Source organism: Peromyscus maniculatus, chromosome 2 (assembly GCF_049852395.1).
Source record: "Peromyscus maniculatus bairdii isolate BWxNUB_F1_BW_parent chromosome 2, HU_Pman_BW_mat_3.1, whole genome shotgun sequence".
In the NCBI taxonomy this organism is placed as follows: domain Eukaryota; kingdom Metazoa; phylum Chordata; class Mammalia; order Rodentia; family Cricetidae; genus Peromyscus; species Peromyscus maniculatus.
In genome coordinates this window covers 82,555,198-82,578,048 of record NC_134853.1, presented here as the reverse complement: position 1 = coordinate 82,578,048, position 22,851 = coordinate 82,555,198, and the positions used below count along the sequence as shown (strand labels likewise).

The following is a 22,851-nucleotide window of genomic DNA, read 5'->3' as shown; positions in this document are numbered from 1 at the left end:
TTTAGGGATCCCCTTTCCCTTACCTGGAGGCAGGCAGTCTGATTTATGGAGCACCCCACCTCCCTGAGTTCCTGATCCCTTTTGTCACTTACTCATGTGATGCTGGGGTACTTGGCCTTAAATCTTTAAAATGTTCACCATGTTCTTTGAAGAAATGTAAATATGGAATCTCATCCCGCTCTTATGTCTCAACAAAAACGTACAATTCTCTAGACTCCCTTCTCCAAGCCTCAGGGTTGCTTTTGGTTTTGTTTCCGCAAAAGGGTAGGGAGGGCTAGGGCTGAACTGGAGTTCTCTCTACTGCTTGGTGGTGGAGCTGCTCTTCACCCTTTGTATATAGATGACCAGATCTCAAATGTAGGCTTTAAGAAGGCATTATTTAATGACAAGGTGGCTTCTCTTCTGGGTGCAATCTTCCTGTGTCCCCAACTTGTTGCTGTCTCCCCAGAGCATCTAGTGTGGGCAGGTGGCAAGAGAGTCATGGCTTTTGATGGTAGATCTACCTCAGCAGGCCCCTGTGTTCATTTAGCTAATGGTTCTTGGGAGTGATTTTAGCCTCTAGATCTAGCCGGACTCTTCCCTGGCCCATGTAAGTCCCCTCCTACTCATTCTGGGCTTCCTTATGTCTTTTGCAGGCTTACAGTTCCTCCTAGTATGACCGAGATCTGATCGGCCAACCCAGTCGTTGTCTCTTGTGCCTGGCATTGCAGTGCTGGGGCCATTTCCTCACTCCAAACTACGGCGCTGTCATGGCGGCTGCCTCTACTTCCAGCCCTGTAATTTCACAGCTCCAGGTAAGTGATGTGACTGGGTAGATTTTTGTTGTTGTTAATCATAGCTTTGTGCAGTAGTTAAACGAGTTTTAAGGAAGTATACCTTACTCTGGGTCAAACCCACCTCTCATTGTCACTTGGTGGGTACTTAGATGGGTGCTTTGGAGAAAGAGAGGCTGTGTAGTTGAGGGAGCAGCTGGAAGAATGAACTGGCCTCTGTTCACGGGGAGGAGGGGACGGGGACACACACACACACACACACACACACACACACACACACACACACACACACACGACAGGTTTACCACACTCAGATGAGGATGCCCAACTGTTGCTATTGTCATTAAACTCCAAAGCAAGACAAGTCAGATTCTACTTCTCTTATTTCTGCTTTCTTTTAGGAGGAGGGTGGTGGTACAAGTATTTCTCAGTTTGATCTAATCTTATAACAAGCCCTCCAAGGCTGCTTCATTGTTCTTTTCCTGTAATTATTATTTTGCCTTGGCCCATTCTGGGAAATTTGAAAACAAAATGGAGTTCTAGAAACTTCTGAGCAGTAGTCCTGTGAAGTGCTTTGGCTGTACATGGGGAGCAGAAATTCTGCAAGGACGCCTTCTTTGTTTAGATTATGGTGTAACCTGCTGCTTTGAGTATATGCTGCCCTTTAGTCTCTGCAGGCAGTGTGGTTCAATGGGAGGGAAACAGACATGGACTCACCAGTGTGCCTTGGACTGGTGCTTCCCTGCCTGCCTCAGCTTCAAACTCCAAACGTTATTATCCTTCACCAGCATTTCAGTGGATAAAACAGTAGCTTGTATGCAGAGCACTCAAGAGCAGTATGGTTTCCTATTCTCCATTTGTTGTGACTCGTCTGTGTCCAGTGTGGCTTCTCACTTATGAGTCGATTTTAGGCAAAGGTTTAAGAAAAAATAGGTACCTTTGAATAAGAGGCATTTTAAATGCTTATAGTTAGTGCACAAAATACTGGGTTTCAGTATGACATTTTCACAATATGTATCATTGTACTTTGCTCATTTTCTCTCACGTCTCTTCTTCCGCCTCTGTCCCTCATACTTGTCTCCTCCCACCCCATCCAGATGCCCTGTTCTGTTTCCATGTCACATATATGGACTGATTTGTTACTCTAAACCACCATGAACAAGGCAACTTAGAGAATGGGTGTTTATTTGGGCTTCTGGTTCAAATGTCTAAGAGTCCATCATTGTCATGGAAAAGCAGCAGGCATGGCCTCTGGAGCAGGCAGCCCAGAGCTCACAGCTTGCAACACAAGCAGAAGCAGAGAGTGATCTGGAAGTGGCCCACCTCCAGGGACATGCTTCCTCCTGCAAAGCCACACCTCCTGAATCTCCCAAACAGCGCCACCAGATTGGGTCCAAGTGTTCAAATACATAAGCCTACGGGAGACATCCTCACTCAAACCACCACAGGGGCATAGCTTTTAAATCTAGCTTCTGTATGTGAGGGACCTGCAGTCTTCTGTCTTTCTTCCCCCACCCCCATCACACAGTCCCGCTGCCCCTCCCCCTCTCTTTAGGCTCCTCTCCCCTCCCTCACAGTCCTGCTCTTACTTCCATGTCACACACACACACACACACACACACACACACACACACACACACACACATACACACACACTGTATAATATAAGGGTTCCCTGAGGACCAGTCACATTGATTGAAATTTACATCTTGATGACACAAGATGCTGCTTTATCCTTTTTTTTTTTCTGTCTCATTTAGAAAGCTGTTATATTTTGTGCATATTTAAAATAAGGATATCTGGTTTTGTTTTTTTAAGAAAGAGTCAATAAAGAGGGAGGAAGAAGGAGGGTCATTCTTCATTTCCTGTAGATCAGCAGTTCTCAACTGGGTTGTGACCCCTTGGGGGGAGTTGAATGACCCCTTCACAGGGATCACCTAAGACCATCGGAAAACACAGATATTTACATTATGATTCATAACAGTGGCAAAATTACAGTTATCAAGTAGCAATGAAAAATTTATGGTTGGGGGTCACAACATGAGGAACTGTATTAAAGGGTTGCAGCATTAGGAAAGTGTAACGAGTCTGAGTCTTTCTCATGGGACTATCTTTGGATTGCCAAACCCCAAATAATGATACAGAGACTTACTTTTAATTATGAAAGCTCGGCTTTAGCTTAGTCTTGTGTCACTAGCTCTTATAACTTAAATTAACCTGCGTCTATTAATCTACCTTTTGCCATGTGACTTTTTACCTTTCTTTCATTTTGTATGTCCAACTCCCTCTGTGTCTTCTTGGTGTCAACACCTTTCTTCTTCCCAGAGTCCTCTTGGTACCTGGAAGTCCCGCCTAACCTCTTCCTGCCTAGTTATTGGCCATTCAGCTGTTTATTAAGCCAATCAGAAGGCTCCTTGACAAAGACACTCTTCATAGTATAAACAACTATTCTGCAGCAGGAAGGTTGAGAACCACTGCTATAGATTAACTTGGGGGGTTTCACTGTGAATAAAGTCCTTGCTGTTCTTTAAATCTTTCAGGGTTTTTTTTGGGGATGTTTGAAGCTTAGTTTCATTTCCATCATGTTATTTCTGTTTTGTTAGCGGGGCCATCAGGATTTCCACACTTGATTACTTGGGTGTCTTGCTTCTTTGAACCCCTGTAGAGTTTTGTACTGTAGGGACTTAGAGTATGGATCAAGAGATTTAGTTTGTGTGACTTTGTGTTACCATTTCAAAGCCCAAGGCAGCTGTTCCTGCGAGTGTCTATTCTTGGCCATTTTTGTGAAGTGAATTAGGCCCTTGTTCGGGCATTTCAGCATCCGTCACTGTCATCTGTCAGCCTTCCCAATAACGTTGATTTACACACCATCTTCCCTGTTATGTAAACTACTGTGGGTCGGTGAGTAATATAAATGCTTTTAACCGACTCATCAAAATGTTCATCACTGTCTAAAGTAGAAATGGATTCTATTTAATATAAACACCTAGGGAAATAGATACTCTTGAAAACTTTCTGTGGGGTTAATTTGGTACAGTGACTTAAGGGGGTGGGTATTAATCAGTATTAATAAATACTGATGAGGCAGTATTTAATCAAGTTGGGTACCTTTGCACTCATACTGGTGTCTAAACACATGAGACCAATGAAGAGTGTAAAAAGATAGTCACACCAAAAAGTTCAAAGTTCCTGATACTGAAAGTCAGGTATATGGATATGATTTAAATGGCGTATAGCAGTTAAAACATGAGCATTTCAACATGGCTGTATTGTCATAAGACACCTTATAAAGGGAAAAGAAAGCAAGGCATAGAATAATCCTCACAGGAAGAGATCATTAAAACTATAAAACAAGACCATGTGTTTTTTAAGGACAAACATATGGCTCATAAACAGAACTGCAGAGGGAAAAAGCCAGCACATACATTTTCAATAGAATTCTATTGCCCCCCAGAGGGTCCAAATTGGATCTGGGGAGATGATAAATCCCTCCAAAGCTCAACCCTACCCTAACGAACTGCATTTTGTAGCGTTTGACTTCTTTCATTAGGGAGAATTTAAATTTAATTAAAATTTTCTCCTTGAGGATCATTATTGAAAAATAAATAAAAATGGCATGAAACACTGCTTTTCGGAAGCATGCACATGGGCCCTGTAGTCACACTGCTTGAGTTGATCCTGGCTCTGACACTTAGTGCTGAGCCTGAGGGAATGTGTTCACCCTCTCATTGCCTCCATGTCCCGCTTGCCAAATAAACAGAACGGTGAAGAAGCCAGCCTGCTGGCATTGTTTGAAAAACGTCATGTGCATTCAGCTCAGAACAACGGCTCGTGCCTTATTGTCCTTGCATGTTGGCATGTATTGTTGTTACTGCTCAGCAATAGGACAGGCCTCTACAGGCAAGAATAAATAAGATAAGTAAGGTTGTTGCCTTGATAGAGTTTGAAATGTGGTGGAAGGTGGACAGATAAGGAAATGACAAGTTCAAATGCTGTGTCACCATGACTGTGACACAGGGAGTATGGCTGTTCTGGGAACCAGCACTCGGGCTTGTCGAAAGAAGACCACCAGACAAGGGGCCCGTGCACGGATCTGAGCTCTTTGACAGGGGAGAAGAAAGAGCACGTGCAAATGCCTGATGTGAGAAGTGCACAGCATGGGGTTAGTTCAGTGAGCACTGGGACATGGGACACGGGCTTGTCCCCAGAAGCTCCTCTACCGTACCACAAGGTCTGATGGTTGGACTTTGAAGAATTCTGTGTGGGGCGCAGTGGTTCAGAGTGGGAACTGTTCTTGCAGAGGACCTGTGTTTGATTCCCAGCATCCACACTAGGAGGCTCAGAGGTCTGTGACTCCAGCTTCAGAGGACCCAATGCTCTCTTTTGGCCTCTGAGGGCACCTGTACTCACCCCCCCACACACACATACCCCCCCACAGACACACACACACACATACACACACACACACACACACACACACACACACACACACAAACACACACACACACACACACACAAATATAAAATAAATCTCTTTAAAAACCAAACCAAAGCAAACCCAGCATTTGGTGAGCTGGTTGAAATTGGTCATGGTGTAGTAGTTACACTGTAGAAATTGGCAAACCTTTAGTATTAGAACGGGTGGGTTATCAAGTTTGGGATTTTGCAGGACTTTGAAAGCCATATTAAGGAACTGAACAATATCTTAATGAAGCCTGTGGTGGTAGACTGCTTGCCTAGCTTATGGAAGGCCCTGGGTTCATTCTATAGTAACACACACACACACACACACACACACACACACACACACACACACACACACACAGAGCCTGTATAGTTTCATGATTGTTATGCAGGCCTTGGAGTCTTAGACCTGTGTTTGAACCCTGACTGACAATGTTCTGGGGCAAATTCTATAGCAATACCAATCAGAGTAAGCAAGTCCCATTCTCACCCCATGCTGGCCATGGTAATAGTCTTTGTTATTTGGGAATTGAGCCATTTGGGAGGAGTCAGCAGCGAGCTGGGATGACTAGATCACAGAGCAAGTCGGTTTATTTTTCAGGAGAGATGTAGACCTTTGGGTCTCCTGGCTCTAGGATTCTGGCTCTAGGTCATGATGAGCCAGCCTCCTGATTATAGGCCAACTCTTCCTCTGGGCTTTGTACAGTCATGATTTCCTTCAAGGCAGGCTTGGCTGTGTGTCTCAGCCTGTGCTGATGTCTTCTCTCCTATTACCTATTGTCTCCTGGTGCAGCGAAGGCTTGAATTATATGAAGGCGGCATCTCTTTAGGTAGCACATAATGAGCAGCTCCCACAGTGCAGTCCCCTTACTCTGACATTATCCAGCCAGAGAACTTACATTCTTCTGAAAAGTGAACTGACTGTCCGGTATGAAGATAAACTCACATTCAAGTGGGAAAGGCCTGAAAAACCCATTCCTAGGCAAAGGCAACAATTGGAAGAAAAAAAAAAAAGGCTGTGGTTTTTTTGTTGGTTTTTCTATTCATCTGGTAACAAAGAACGTTTTTCTTCGAGGGAAGGCTGCCCCACACCAGACATAAACTAATTAATATGAACAAATAGCCTGCAATTGTTTCAAACAACAATAGGGAAGAAAGCGCTCATTGTCACTCAGCCCAGGGCTCTGTTTACTCAGCCAGGCATGGGCCTTGTGTTTTGAAGTGAGACAAGTCTGTGTCCTCTGCTTTGCTCCTGCCTGATCTCCAAGATGCAGGCTTGTTTTCTTGTGCTGGGCCGGCCCCCAGTCCTGACATCACTAAGGTGAGTCCCAGGATGCTTGGACTGACAGCCAGAGGGAGATTTATAGCTACCCTAGTCCGGAGTTGATAAAAAACATCCATATCCAAGGGAACCTGAGGAGATGTATTTGTAGACAGGAACCACAGGGTTTGGTGATGTGTTCCTATCCTGTGGATGTTGAGGGTGTGGGGTAGTTGCTGTCTTCCGTTTCTAGAACTCAGCTAAACATTTATTTCATTGTGGTTGATGAGGTTCCAGGGAGTCGAATGGGAAAACTTGGATTTCAGTTTTATTTTCGATGTTAATGGAAGGGCCAGTAGTTCAATACCAGAGTGTGTCATTCGGTGATACGCCCTGGTGATAGAGCCTCCAGATGGGTGTCTGAGTACGTACAAGGTGCTTGGCTGCCATCCCTGGGGTTCCAATAAGGAAGGAACCTTTGCCTTCGGTGTTGTGGACTCTGTTCCCTTCTGCCTGTCAAGAGTGTGATGGCATTTGTGCTCACACTAGTAGCACAGAGAGATTTTGATCCCTTTAAGTGATTTTGTTTGTTTTCCTTAAAGGTGTATGATTGTGTTGATTTTCAGTGTTGGAGCAGATTGTTCCCCCAGTTCTCATCTGAGGTCTGGAACTGTTTAAAAGCCTTTGTGTTTTCAAAGCCTACTTCTTAGAAGCTTTTACTTTGAGTTCAGTGAAAGCCATTAAGTTGCATTGCAACACTGGATATGTTACTCTGAGTTCAGAAAATCTCTCTCCTCACTTCTCCCTCCCTCGCTTTCTTCCTCGTGTGTGTGTGTGTGTGTGTGTGTGTGTGTGTGTGTGTGTGTGTTATTGTAGAATCCCATGGTCAGGAGGTTTTCAAACATTCTCGAGAATGAACATAAGCTCCTTTCACAATAACCTAGAGGCACCAGTTACCAACATTTGGCCCACTCGCTTCACTTGTGGGAAGATGAACCACTTTAAGCCCCCAGCTTTTCTCCATCTCTTATCAGTCCACACATCTCACTATTCATCTGCCAGGTATCGTTTGTTTATAGAACCACAATTCCATTATCACACTTAGGAACTGAAAGCAACTGCTGACATTGCATTGTACTCAGTTATGTCGTCTTGGAAGCCCGCGGACTGATCCACTCACTCTTTGGTTATTAATCCATCCCACGAACTCACATCATTTAAAAAGACAGTTTCATTTTCCTCTTCACTTGCTGAAGAACACGGAAATGATAACCAGACTGCTTCACCAACAAAGACTACAAAAAAGAGATGCACACTGGAGTGTCCCGTGTAAGGAAGTCAAGGCAATAGTTGCATGTAAAATTGGATTGCCAAGGAGTCATGCATGATTTTTATTACCCTAAGTCATAAATAATTAATAGTTGTGTGAAATACTATTTTAGTATGAACCATTAATTGCAATGTGATGTTCCCTGTGCCACACAGTGAAGGCGGAGTGTGATCTGGCTTCACACACATGGGCCTGAGAGAGAGCGTTCATAGGCTTAGATCCATATAGAGTGTACAAGTCTAAGCTATTGTGTACCACAGCTAAGTGACCTTTCAGGACAGGTTTTTCTTGCGGCTTTATTTTTCATGTTGTAGGATTAAAACCATGTGCACCGTTCTTGCGAGTATAAATGGGAAGGCATCCGCTGAGTGCCTTGTGGCGTCTTTAATAGATACCAGGCAGATGTTAGCTCTCACCATGTCCCCCATTGTGGTTGTGAGAGTCCTTTACAGGGAGAAAGTGGTTACTGCGTAACTGTTTGTGTATGTGATGTGCATTTGTCTTATGCCAGAAGACCCATCAGAGGAAAGCAAGTTAGATAAACACTCTATGGAAAAGTCCCATGTATTGCCAGGAATAAATGCATGTGGAGATAAACATGGAGATTTCTGACTTATTCCATCTTGATCTGTGTTTCGATTAGAAGTTAAATTTCTTCTTATATTGCTATTTAAATTCATTTATGCCCCTTCTGTGTTTATAAACTCAGCAAGTTTGGGAGGGTATCTTATTTTGGAATCTGAGAGTTCATTTTCAATTTTTCTTTCCTAAGATAAAATCACATGGGCGGTGGTGGGGAGCCGAGGGTAAACCACAAAAGATACCTATGAAGTTTGCTTATTTATCTTTCTAATATGTCCTTTTAATTGGTTTGGTCTGGAATGGTTCGTGAAGCCGCTTCTTTGTCCTTAAAGGGCCTGCGGCTTTCTCTTTCGCACCCACTCTGGGGTGTGCCAGTTTTATATTCTAGGGTCTCCTGATACTCAGACTTTTGTTACAGAGTCAGCATAGATGTCAAAGTGTCACGATGTCCTGTGTTTATAACCATAGAGTCCAGGGGTTGTCGTCTTTGAGCTCTGAACCTTGCTGTCATGAGACTATCGTGGAAGAAATCAGCCTGAATTTGCTGGGTGATGACCCTGCCACACTATAGGTGCAGAGTGTCACTTCCACACTGCCCTGAGGTAAATCACAGTTGTAGTCAGGCTATCAAGAAGGGAAAGGTGTGTTTCGTCTACGTGTTCCTTAGCATGAGCTGTGGCTGTGGTGCAGCTTCGTCTCTGAAGCTGCCGTAGAGCAACTTTCAAAGATGCATTCAGCCTGTAGCAGAGCTACGAAGTCTGGCAGCTAGAAGGACAGGGTGCATGGTTGTGGATGAACAAGAGCTGCGTGACTCCACGGTCAGAATGTCCAGAGGGTAATCTCCACACACTAACGTTAGAAGAGTCTGCATCAGCCAGCAAAGGGAGATTTTGAAGTCTAAGTTCAGGCCCAGATTGGAGATTGTTCACTGGATTCATGCATGAGCCCCAACTCTGAGCACATTGCTCCAGAACTTTGCTTAGCAGTACCTTAACTGTGCTTGGTAAGGCAATAAAGTCACCCGGCAAAAGTAATAGAGGAGTGGACCCAGGAGCATGGCAGCTCTGTAACTTAGTGGCACAGGTCATAGATCAGGGCTAAATTGGAGGGATAAGCTGGGTTGTGTAGAGATGACATGGTCAGGTATCTCACCTCTGTGAGACATGTCCATATGGAGGGACTCACCTGCTGTATCACACTTTCATGAGTGGCTTGGAGCCCTAAGGTGCCACAGAGGCTGCATGTGGGAATTCACCTCCCTGGCAGTGGAGAAGAAGCAGATAATGAGAGGGTGTGCTGCTGATATGAGGATTACAGTCAGCAGACACGCCGGACAGTGTGCCTTTAATTAGAATTGAAAACAATTGTTTTGTAAGACAGAATTTCACACCACAGTCCAACATAGCCTTGAATTTGTAATTTACCTATCCCCTTCCCCGCTTTTTTTTTTTTTTTTTTTCCTTTTGAGACAGGGTTTCTTTATGTAACAGCTCTAGCCACTGGAACTCACTTTGTAGACCAGGCTGGCCCCGAACTCACAGAGATCCACCTGCTACTGCCTCCCAAGTGCTGGGATTAAAGGCGTGAGCTTTCACCTCCTAGCTTTACCCCAACCTCTTGTGTTCTGGGATAACAGATATAAGCCACAATACGTGGCTTAATCGGAATTTTTTTTTTTTAAATTACATTTTGGCCTCAGTGGTGACATACACCTTTAATCTTAGCACTCCGGAGGCAGAGGCAGGCAGATCTCTGTGAGTTCAAGGCCAGCTCAGCGTGTCTACATTATGGAGTTTTAGGCCAGGCGGGGCTACACAATAAGACCTTGTCTCAAAAACAACTAAAAATTATGTCACTTTATTTATTCATTTCATGTTCCCCGTGTGTGTGTGTGTGTGTGTGTGTGTGTGTGTGTGTGTGTGTGTGTGTGCGCGCGTGCACGCGTATGCACATGCCATGTCACATACATGGAAGTCAGAGGACAACTTGATAGAGTCTGTCATCTCCATCTACTAGGTGGTGGTCCTAGGGATTGAACTCATGTAGTGAGGCTTGGCTGCAGATGCCATAGTCTGCTGAGCCATCTCACCAGCCCCAGGATTCTTATAAGTACTTTTTGTTGACGTTTTCTTTTAAAATTATTTAAATTTTCTCTTGATATGTAAAAGAGGAGAAGGTGCTTTTTATTGGATATTTTATTACAATTCTTGGTCCACTCATAGCAAAAGCAGTTTCACAGAGCAGTTTTTACTCTAAGGAATGACAAGAGAAAGTAGTAGATGATGGTAAAAACTAGAAGGAATAAGTGTTTGCGGCTTCTGTTTGAAAATGGAAACAGAACAGGCTGTAAGTAGACTAGGCTGCAGAAAACCTAATGCACACTGACTATGTAGTTTGGGCCCATCCGTTCATTACAACAGCATTTCAGACATTGCCTGTGGCCCATGGAGGCTCATTCCCTGTGGGTTTTGGTTTACATGTCAGCAGAACAGATGTCACAGAAATGAGTAACTGATGCTCAGTCGTAAAGGAAGGTGGGTTTAGGTTGAGCGTGGTGGCCCATGCCTTTAATCCCAGGACTCACGCGGCAGAGGCAGGTAGATGTCTCTGTGAGAGTCGGGGAGGGACAGCCTGGTCTGCATAAGGAGTTGCAGGCTAGCCAGAATTGCATAGTGAGTCCCCATACCCCTGTCAAAAAGGTGACATTTTCCTCTCCAGTTTTCAGGTGAAGAAATTATACTCTCTCCTCCTCATGAGGGCATGTGCTGGTGAAGGCCAGAGGTTGATCCCAGTTGTCTTCAATTGCATCCACCTTATCTTTTGAGACAGGGTCTCTTACTGAATTTGAGGCCCCTGATTCAGCTAGAGTAGCTGACTAGCAGGCCCCAGGGATCTTCCTGTCTGCCTCCCCAGCACTGGAGTTACAGGGGCACCCCGCATGGTATTTATACATGGTTGCTGGGGGTCTCAACCGAGGTCCTCATGAGTCTATGGCAAGCACTTTACAACCTTAGCTGTGATGCCCCATCCCCACCTCTTTCTTTTAATGACTTAGATTGAATTATTTTTTTAGATGAACTATGCTCATCTAAATACAAATGTGAAATGTACAGGAATGTATCCATTACTTTGCTTCATAAAATGTTAACATTGTGATGCAATTTCTCAGTCTTTTGTGTTTTAATAAATAAAGGAAATGAATTATTTATTTAATGAATAAATAAATAAATGGTTATTGAAGTCCTTTGTATTCCTTTCCCAATGCTGTTAATGTTTTCATCCAGATCAGAAATTGATGATTATTATTCTCTCTGTGTGTATCTGTGAGAGAAATATGAATAATTATAATCCATTTCTATAATTTTTAAATGTAAGGATGATGTACCACATGTTTACCTGTGCAGCTTGCTTTCATGGTTAGTGTCTGTGAACTGGCTTTATTTCATTTCTTTTTAGTATAGCCTCTTGACTATATTGTAATTTATTCCTCCTCTGGTGGTTCAGTATTTCTGCTGCTTCTTTATTTAAAATTATATATATATTGAATCTCCTTAGACACATTTGTGATTTTCCCTCCCTAGAGTCCAGCGTCTGATTATGTGCATTTGAGTCATTTTCTTGAAACCATTTTTCAAAGCTGTTGTACTGAGTTTCCATTCTCTAGCATTGTATGACTGTCCTCACTGGCCGTGACATTTTCAGACAAGTTAATTTTGCTGTGATGGAAAAACCTGGACCTTTCTGCAGATGCTGCTCAGCCTTATCTGGCTCCTGGTGATGAGGATTTTCATGTGGCTATTGACTGTTATGGTCTTCTCCTGGGAACTGTCTGCCATGTCCTTGCCCATGTTTTTTCTGTGAATCATTTAGGTTTTTTTTTTTTTTTTGGTAAGAAATCTTTACTCTTCACTGTAAAGAGAATCTTATACATATAAATGGCCAAATTTCATACAAGCATCCCCTCCCATTCATTATGTTTTTTTTTTTTTTTACAGTACTGAATTCTTAATTTTTTTGATTAACTAAATTTGGTCAATGTTTTGGTTTCATTTGGAAAAATCTTCCCACTATTTATAGGTTATAAATATATTTTTTATTTTCTTCCAAAAATTTCAGAGATTACTATATATAATAACTTATAAAATATAATTTATAATAAATACAACACAATAATATATAATATAGTAAAATAATATATAATATGGTAAAATATGTACATAATATATATGTAGTATAACACACACATATATATACACACACATACACACACACACATACATACATACACATATATATCATATCACATTGGCCCAAATGGGGTTTTGTGTTTTGTGTATGATAGTGGTTTATACAGCCTGGAATGAGTTTCTGTGCATGACATAGGTTAATATTTTTAAATGAATGAAGAATTGATGGGTGTAGTTGGTTGTTTTTACTCTTTGACTCTTTTGTGGGACCCACCACCCAGCTCCCAAATAAATACACATGGAGTCTTATTATTACTTGTAAATGTTTGGCCTTAGCTTGGCTTGTTTCTTGTCAACTTTTCTTAGCTTAAATTAGCCTGTCTATCTTTTGCCTCTGGGCTTTTATCTTTCTCTATTTCTGTATACCTTTCCTTACTTCTTACTCTGTGACTTACTGTGTAGTTGGGCAGCTGTGCCCTGGGGTCCTCCTTTTCTCATTCCTTGATCGTTTTTCCCCCAGATTTCTCCTCCTATTTATTCTCTTTACCTGCTAGCCCTGCCTATCCTTTCCCCTGCCTTGCTATTGGCCTTTCAGCTCTTTATTAGACCAATCAGGTGTTTTAGACAGGCAAAGTAACACAACTTTACAGAGTTAAACAAATGCAACATAAACGAATGCAATACATTTTTGCATCATGAAAAAATGTTCCACGGCATAAATAAATGTAACACATCTTAAAATAATATTCCACAACAGATGGGTAAAGCCTTGCCACCCTATCAAGCTGCCATATGTGTGTTTTGGTCTTTCTGGCCAGTTCCAGTGGTTTTTCATGCATGTCTGTGCTAACCTTGAACTTGCATTTTCCGCCTTGGCCTCCTGAGTACTGGGATTACTGGACCATGCCACCATTCCTGGTTGGGCAAGTCCTTATTCCTCTAATTGTTTTTTCCCAGTGTGAAGCTACCCTTCTTGTTACCTGCACTGTGTGTGAATTGATACTTTCTTCTGATCCATTATTTTACTAATATGGAGATTGCTAAGACTTCTAGCACTATTAGAGGCCTTTAGTTCAAACTTACTGCCTCAGACAAAGCCATGTCTGCTTTCTGGTTCCATTTAAAACCTTGTCCTCACTGACCATGATAATCTGCTGTGGGTGTAGCCCATTAACTTTGGTGTGCAGTTCTTAATTGGCTCACTCAGAGAAGCATCTACAAGACTTGCTATACTTAAGCCTGCATGTCTTCTGTATTTTTAGTGGCTTTTATCATTCCTCCTCTTCGGGACAACTCAGACTTCTCTGGAAATCTGCCAATGTGATGATGTTCCTCTTTCTTCAGCCTGGTAGAGAAGAGCCTTCCTGAGAAGGCTCTCATGATGTATTCTCACTGACTCACAGTTTGCTGCTGTCCACGGGTTCTTTACACAATGTAAACATCACTGGTTGTACTATTTTAGGTGAATTTCTAAAGCATTTCATTATGCACGTTCTTCAGCATCCTAGGGAACTAGAGTTAAGCCATCTTGTAGTTTGTGTCAGTATTGTTTTGTGATCTTGAATTCTAATGGGAAATCATGCCATTTTTCTTCTTTTTAATTTGAGGCTCAAAGAAGGATGGGGATTATTTTCCTGGTAGTAAACTTAATCACATTTGAATAAATTCCATGCTGCCTCTTTTTCTACTCTTATTGAGAGACAAGTGTAGACCGTTTGCTATTTTAGATTTAATAACTAGAAATGAAAAGGTCATAGATATCTTTTATGCTTCCATTTCAAAATGAGAGAACTGGGACTCGGAGCCATTACCTGCCATATTGAACATGTTAACTGGTGGACATTAGAATCAGGAAGAGACCTGCTTCGAGAAGCACATATCCTCACACATTCCACTGTGTTAATAGAAATGGAACCATATGATCCCGAGGAGATGGAGACAGGTGACTCCTCAGAGCTCATGGGCCAGCCAGCCTAGTCTATTCAGCCAAATCCAGGCCAATGAGAGATCCTGTCTCAAAAGCCAAGGTGAATGAAAAACAATACCCAAGGTTGATCTCTGGCTTCTACATGTGCACACACACTGTGCATGTGCACCGACACACACAGATCTATTTGCACATAAAATGCATACACAGAAGTGGAAAGCAAGTTGACTTTGTTTATATCATGTTGCTGGTACTTTACCCAGCATAGATTCAGATACCCTTAAAGCATGCCAGTGGAGTACGTATTTACATTCTTATCGGATTCCCTGCTAAAGCACACAGGTCTAATTAGTGCTTTGAGAGCTTTATGCCAGGTGTTTGTTTTTCCTTTTGGCTAATGAGTGCGTAATTGCCTTGTGGGAGATTGAAAGGCATGTCAGATGGACAGGAAGTGGCTTCACAGGCACTTAGGTGTATCATTTTGGTTCCCTTTGAAGGCCTAGTGTTGAGCTACATCCATTGCTAACATTCCATAAATGCCTGGGAAGGGGGAGATGAGTGAGTGAAGGACAGAGAGACCTCAGACAGCTCCAGAACAGCACCCCTAGAGCTCAGCCTTGGCAGGTTCTTGTGACTTTGAAGATCACAGATAGGGTGAGGAAATTTCTAAGATGAGCATCTGCTTCGCTGAGTAGCCACTGAGGTCCCACCGCCACCCCATGCTTGGCTTCTGGGGTGCAGTGAGCAGTGCCGGAGGAAAGGGAGGGCGTGAATGCAGACTTTCTGCCGTGGAGGGACATTTCATTTAAAGATAATTTTATCTGATCTGCGTATTTATTCCCTCTCCAGGGCAACATTTGGCAGCTTCTTACTCCCCAAGGATTTCTAGTTGTAATGATTTAGACTGTAGAGTGATAGCTTTCATTTAAAAGTATTTACTGAATTTTGTCTGAGTACATATTCGTATTGTCCCTATGATTCTGACAGTAAGTATTGGTTTCTTTTCTCAAAGTAAAGAGGAAACTGCTTATGCTCTTCTGTAGATACCCTGGGGAGTCTCAGTCTTTGCCTTTTGCCCTTTCCTTCAGTACAACCAGCTGGAGACCAAACGCTCACATGTTTTCTTCAGTGTGGAAAGTGACCTTACTTCAGTAATCACCCAAATTACTGTTTGCCCCCGCACATTCGGGCAATTTTTGCAGATTGTCACAATTTAAATAGTATTTTAATATGTCTTGATTTCTTCTTCCTCCTTCTCCTCTTCTCTCTCTTACATGATTCTTACCTGAACAATAAGAGACCACAAATAGACATTTACATTCCACTCCCCCAGCTCAAGTACTTTTTGGTACAATGATAGATTTATGTCAATATTATTAAATTATATCTCGTGTAATTGGTTTCAAGAGTTATTTTTATGTTTAGGTTTTTGACCATTTGAAAACAATCGTATGTCTTGGGAGTTTTATGCACCAGTGGTTTTGACTGTGTGTGTGTTTGTGCGCGTGCGTGCGCAGGCGTTTGTGTTTATTAGTTATTTTCTTGTCATTGTGGTAGAGTTCCTAACAGAAACAACTAAAGGGAGGACTGGTTCACAGTTCAAAGGTCACAGTTCATCATGACTGAAAGGCACATTGGCAGGGGTATAAAGTGGGCCCGTCATAGAGAAGCAGAGAGCTCTGACTTAAAGCTGACCAGGCCTTTAACTCCCTGGCTCCACTCCTACAGCCCTGTGTGAGCCAGCTAGGCCTCATATCCAAAAGATTCTATGACCTTTCAAAAGAGTACCACCTGCTGAAGACCAAGTGTCCAAACCCCTGAGCCTGTGGGGAGGTTTCCTGTGAGGTCATCTGCGCTGTGGAGTTCAAGTATCCTACCTAAAGGTTTTCTCTTATACAGCAACATTTTTCATGCCTTGGGTTTTGTCCTAAAGCAGTGGTTCTCAACCTTCCTAATGTTGTGACCCTTTAATACAGTTCCTCATGTTGTAGCGACCCCCCAGCCATAAAATTGTTTTTGTTGTTACTCTATAGTTGTAATTTTGCTGCTGTTATGGATTGTAATGTAAAAATCTGATAGGTAGGAAATTGTAATGTAAAATCTATCTGATATACAACCTCCCATGAAAGGGTTATTTGACTCCCCAAAGGGGTCATGACCCACAGGTTGAGAACATCTCTCTAAAGGTTCTCACATTAGAAACCCTGGGGTTATTCTGTTCTTTCTACCTTAGACATTTGGTGAGCTTGCTTTTTCCTTAGTTTCCCTTTATGCTTCTAGAACCTCTCTTTACTCTTGAGATTCCCAAATGTCATTAAGCTATATGAAAACTGAACATCTTTGAACATTGCTTTGTAATTTATGTAAACACGAACCAGTACTGAATGTGTCTTCGTATTCAGTGGCTTTTCCTTGTTTGGGGCTCTGCCTTTCCAGCTGCACTCCAGTCCTCGCATCTTTGGAATGACTGGGTATTTGTTTTAATCCTCCATTTCCTTCATGTTGTTGCTGACCCTCTCGTGCTGAGTGGCTAGCTTACATCTTTTATTTTATTTGGCATTTTTATTCTCTAGGAATTATATATATATATATATTTATATTTAACTATATATATATATAGTTTTTTGTTTATGATTTTTTTTTGAGACAGGGTTTTTCTGTGAAGCCCTGGTAGGCCTGGAACTCACTCTGTAGACCAAGCTGGCCTGGAACTCATAGAGATCTGCCTGCCTCCCCACTCCCCTCCACCCCCCACCCCACCCCGCCCTGTGCTGGGATTAAAGTCATGTACCACCACTGCTCTCTCTACTTCATTTTTTTGTATTTAGAAATTATTTTTCATTGTGTTCTGTTTGATAGGTACAATCATGGCTTCCAAAGACAACCATTACTCAACCCACAGGACCCCTGAATGAGTGACCTTAGTGGTCAGAGGAGATTTTTTGGAAATGATTTTGTTAAGAGATTTGAAATGAAGAGATAATCATAGATTCAGGCTTCTTAAAAATGTTCTGCTCACAACCCCTTTGTACACTTGAGAAATGTTTACAAGTGTCTGGGCATGTCTGTGAGGGAGTTTCTAGATTAATTAAGGTGAGAAGACCTACCCTAACTCTGTGTGTGTGTGTGTGTGTGTGTGTGTGTGTGTGTGTGTGTGTGTGTGTTGGGACATTCTTCTGTAGACTGGAGCCCTAGAGCGACTATGAAGGAAAAAGCCAGCTGAGTAGAGCATTCCTCACTCCCTGCATCCTGAGTGTGTTTCATTCGCTGCTCCACACTCTGCTGGCAGGATTTCCCTGATAGACTGGACTATACTATCACACCGTGAGCCAAAAAGAAACCCTCCCATCCTTACCTGACTTTGGCCAGATATTTTGTTACAGCAGTAAGAGAAATAATTAACATGGTAGCTGTTGCTCATGTAATCAGAAAGTTCTTGAGGTCTTCGGGAAGAGACTGTGTTCCTGTGTTCACAAAAAAGTAAATCAATTAATTACTATGGAGCCTGAGCTGGATGAAAGAGAAACTGGAAAATAGGGAGGGTAATCCATTGGAAAAACAAATAGAAGGATCAAGAAAATGGATGTCTTCAAAAGACAGAGGTACTAGGCATCACATGAGAAAAATTGAAAAATGAGAAATTATGACGAGTAATTAGAATGTCTCAAGTATTTCCAAAAGCAGGCAGTTCTGGCTGGTTGAAAAAGTCTTGTATGTGTGATCATGGGTGTGGGCAACTGGGCTGTAATGGAATAGGTCACTGAAGATGAAGTCAAGGAAATTGTGACAGGGTCCTGTGCTGTTGTCCCCTTTGGGGGAGGGGGCCAAGTAGGCACAGAGTCAATGACACAGACTCTGGGAGAATGTTGAAACAACAAGCTTAGTTTATTCAGGAAGAGGCAAGCCTTATATACCCTCCACCTCACCCTGGGGGGAAGTCTGATGAATATGCATCTGCTGGTGTGACATGGCTGCCTCTCATTGATCCAGGTCATCTCCAAATAATGTCTTAGCTGCTGTTGCTAAGGCCCTTAAGCAGATCCAGGTTGGCTCTCAGAAAGTATCTTTTTTACTGCTTTGGGTCATCTGGCCCTCAATCCTGTTAGGGATGAGTCATTCCACAGGAAATGACAGGCAGGAAAAGTCAATGAATTACCTAGAATAAGGGCAAGATTTGGGGTGGAATAGAACACCATAGGGCAACTTCTCTGATTTGCAGTGAGGGAGACGCTGTGGACTGTATAGAAGATGCCAAGAGGTGTAAGACAAGGTCATGGAGTGTGATCTCTTTGATGAAGAGAGGGACCAAGAGATAATCATACAGCACATGCACCAACAGCAATGTGACTTGAAATGTTGGGATGAAAACAAAAATTTGTGGTTGTTGTCGTCATAAGTCAAAAAACTAATCACTCAGGCATTTCACACTGTTGTTTAAAAATCATTTAGTGTTTTGTAAACATTCATGTACAACCTATGGATATTTAGTAGACCTATTAATCAAAAATATTGATTAAGGTGGGCCTGGATGTGCAGGCCTGCAATTGCAGTTAAAAGTCCTAGGTCTAATTCCTAATACACACACACACACACACACACACACACACACACACACACACACACAAATTGTCATATTGTCTTAGTGATTTAAAAATCACATCATGAGAAGAGGAAGAAGAATATGAAATGTCTTCAGGGAATAGTTTCTAATTATAGAACTTTCCAATGAACTGAAGGTCTCAGGAAGAGATTTCCCCCCCCTTTTTCTACTTGATATATATCCCCCCATTGCAGTCTTCATTATCTTTTATTTTATAACTTTTCTCTACTATTTATTGATTACCTATATTCTATTTAGACCACCTCAAACCTTTCTGGACTAGAGTGTGAGTATAAATAGTATGCAAGTATATTCCAACTGTCTTTGATTAAAAGAAAAAAAGATTAAGTAAACACATTATAAAGCAGCATCACTCTACACTGGAAGGCATATAATGTCCTCTGAACTAATTTTATTTCTTGTGGAACAGTGTCAGGTATCAACTGCTTACATTAAGCCTTCCAAGGGGGAAGAAAATTCTCAAGAGTCACAGATTGGTAGATGGATGCTATTCTGGGGATGAAGAGTCCTGGGGGTGGGTTGTGCTAACCACAGGAATGTTGAACAGTACATGCTGGCTTTGACTAAAGAGTCTTTGATGCATAGTATGACCTTTGAAATGTTGGGCCTGATGGTCCTTCTGGGAGCTTGTGTTACATAATATCTGTCACAGGTCAAAATCACTGTGTGAGGCGAGAAATGCAGACTAATTGGCCAATGATACCATTTCCAGAAATTACCTCTGCTTACTAAATAACAGGGCAGAGTAGACTTCCATAGGATAAATACTTCAATTGCAAAGTTCTGTAAGATTTTTGGCTGTATTGGGCCTTTTAAGGAAGATTTTTTTTGTATGTGTGCCATGTGGTTTTTCTTGTAAACTTCAATGACACACAACCACCAAGCAGAGACCTTGTCATTTATTTGTCTCACCATCTTTAATCTTGAGTACTAAGTGACCAGTATAGCTGTTTGTATTATTCTGTGTCAGATTTTCAGATTCTTTGCTTTTATTTTAGTTCTTCATTTGCAAATGTTATCAGAGTCTTGTGTTGTCCGCCCATCTTTAAATTTGGATCTGGGGTTTCTTTTACTCATTCATTCATCTTCTTTTTCAGTTCACAGCCATGAACGAACCACAGTGCTTCTACAACGAGTCTATTGCCTTCTTTTATAACCGGAGTGGGAAATATCTTGCCACAGAATGGAACACGGTGAGCAAGCTGGTGATGGGACTGGGGATCACAGTCTGTGTGTTCATCATGCTGGCCAACCTACTGGTCATGGTGGCAATCTATGTCAACCGCCGCTTCCATTTCCCTATTTATTACTTGATGGCCAACCTGGCTGCTGCAGACTTCTTCGCTGGATTGGCCTACTTCTACCTGATGTTCAACACAGGACCCAATACTCGGAGACTGACTGTTAGCACGTGGCTCCTCCGGCAGGGCCTCATCGACACCAGCCTCACGGCCTCTGTGGCCAACCTGCTGGCTATTGCCATTGAGAGGCACATCACGGTTTTCCGCATGCAGCTCCATACACGAATGAGCAACAGGCGTGTGGTGGTGGTGATTGTGGTCATCTGGACCATGGCCATTGTGATGGGTGCCATACCCAGTGTGGGCTGGAACTGTATCTGTGATATTGATCATTGTTCCAACATGGCACCCCTCTACAGTGACTCCTACTTAGTCTTCTGGGCCATTTTCAACCTAGTAACCTTTGTGGTCATGGTGGTTCTCTATGCTCACATCTTTGGCTATGTTCGCCAGAGGACTATGAGAATGTCCCGGCATAGTTCTGGACCCAGGAGGAATCGGGACACCATGATGAGCCTTCTGAAGACTGTGGTCATTGTGCTTGGTGAGTTCTGTCTTGACTGTTGTCTTCTTTATAGATTCCTAGTTGTCATGTAGCCACACTAATTTATGATAGTGCTAAACCAGAGTGTGAATATTTACCAGGTATATATGCAGCATTATGAAAGAACAGGGAAATTTCATTTTGAATGTCTATGGCAATGCCAGCTTACCATTCTTTGTATAGTTATAACCAGCTAAAGACTGGTCTCAGTGCTGTTCTGTAAATGATGAAATGAAAGATACCATAGAAGATTTTTTTCCTGGAATTGAGAATTCCATAACATTCAAAGCCCCAAACCACCAAGATCAAAGCAAACATAAGCCTCAGAATGACTGGTTTCATTGAGCTTTAAAAAGATTTTATTAGAGTCCACATCGTAAGACTCTTGCCCTGAGGTCTTTGTTTTACAGATATTCAAATGGATGGTACTTTATATGATATGAACATCTTTTATGCTTTCCTACATAGTTATTTATTAGTCCATGTGTATATGCTGTGATTATGTTTTTTATTTTATTTTTGAGAATTTGATCCATGTATACAATGAAATATAATCGTACGTATCTCTGCCTCCAGTTCTCCCTATATCTCCCCAACATGCCCCTCCTAACTTCATGTCTTTGATTTTGTGTTGTTTATTTATTTTAATTTTATGATAACCCACTAAGTCCAGTGTGCATCGATGTGGGACATGGGAAACCTACCAGTATTCAGTTCCTCCATAGACAATGACTCTTCGTCCCCCGGCAACTATCCATGAGCAATAGCTCCTCAGTATGGAGTGGCTCCTGAAGATCATCTACCCATCTATGCCAGGATGATCTTGTGACTCTTTTGGCTGTCTTGGCCTTGTGAAGGTCTTGTGCAGGTAACCACTGCTGCTGTGAGGTCATGCTCTAGACAGCTCTGTCATGTGCTGAGGCAGCATCCCTCAGCAGCCATCTCTGTTCTCTGGCTCTTACTTTCTGTCTGCTTCCTCTTCTGTGATGTTCCCTCAGCCTTGGTGGTGAATGTTCTGTTTAGGGCTGAGCACTCAGAATCTCATTCTCAGCACTGGGACCAGCTCTGCATCTCTCCATTGACTGCTGTCCACTGTGGAAAGAAGCTTCTCTGACCACGGTAGAAAGCAGCCTGGGTCTGTTGGTGCAGAAGCTGGGCAGACTCTCTGTAACTCATCAAATTGTAGGCAAATAGACCAAAGTTTTATGGAAATCTATGGCACTAATCTTTATGAAAATTAGTTTTGGAAAATTAATTTTCTCTTCATATTAATAGACATTAACTTACAATTCAAGATAAAGATGATAATGTTGTTCTCTCTATAAATTCATATAATTTTTGTTGTTTATTTTAAAATTAAAATATATCATTTCTCCCTCTTTCCTCCCTGCAGTCTGTCCCATGTTCCTCTTCCATCTCTCTCTCTCTCTCTCTCTCTCTCTCTCTCTCTCTCTCTCTCTCTTTCTCTCTCTCTCTCTCTCTCATCTATCTTTCTATGCCTAAATATATTAATATAACCTGTTCAGTCCCTTTAATGTTTCTTGTATGTATATCATTTTATGACCACTTAGTACTGTATAACCCATTAGGGAACTCATCCTTGAAAATTATTTCTCTCACTCTCAGCATGAGACAGGCTAACCTTGAACTCATTATATATAGCCCAAACTGACCTTATCTTGTAAACTCCTGCCTCACTCTCCTGAGTGCTTGGATTATAGGCATGAATTACCATACCCAGTTTTAAACTGAAATAACTTTCACTTTAAACTAAGTTTAAAGTTTAAGTTTTCCTAGATTTAAAAAAAACTCATGGTGGTGATCAGTATGAATATATGTATATATTTACATGCTCAGAAAA

At 42.1% G+C, this 22,851-nt stretch overlaps 1 protein-coding gene across 9 annotated transcripts in view; it reads left to right on the top strand.

Annotated features, from left to right (window-relative positions):
* Positions 1-22,851, top strand: part of Lpar1 (lysophosphatidic acid receptor 1) — a 126,091-nt gene that overhangs the window by 50,608 nt on the left and 52,632 nt on the right. For 8 of the 9 annotated variants that reach the window (XM_076564271.1, XM_042271205.2, XM_076564274.1 and 5 more), the window contains 2 exons: positions 636-794; positions 20,243-20,990. In XM_076564271.1, the coding sequence (XP_076420386.1) occupies positions 750-794; positions 20,243-20,990 (793 nt within the window). In that variant the 5' untranslated portion in view covers positions 636-749. Of the gene's footprint in view, positions 1-635; positions 795-6,447; positions 6,559-20,242; positions 20,991-22,851 lie in introns of those variants that run through there. The other variant, XM_016003800.3, reaches the window with a different exon arrangement.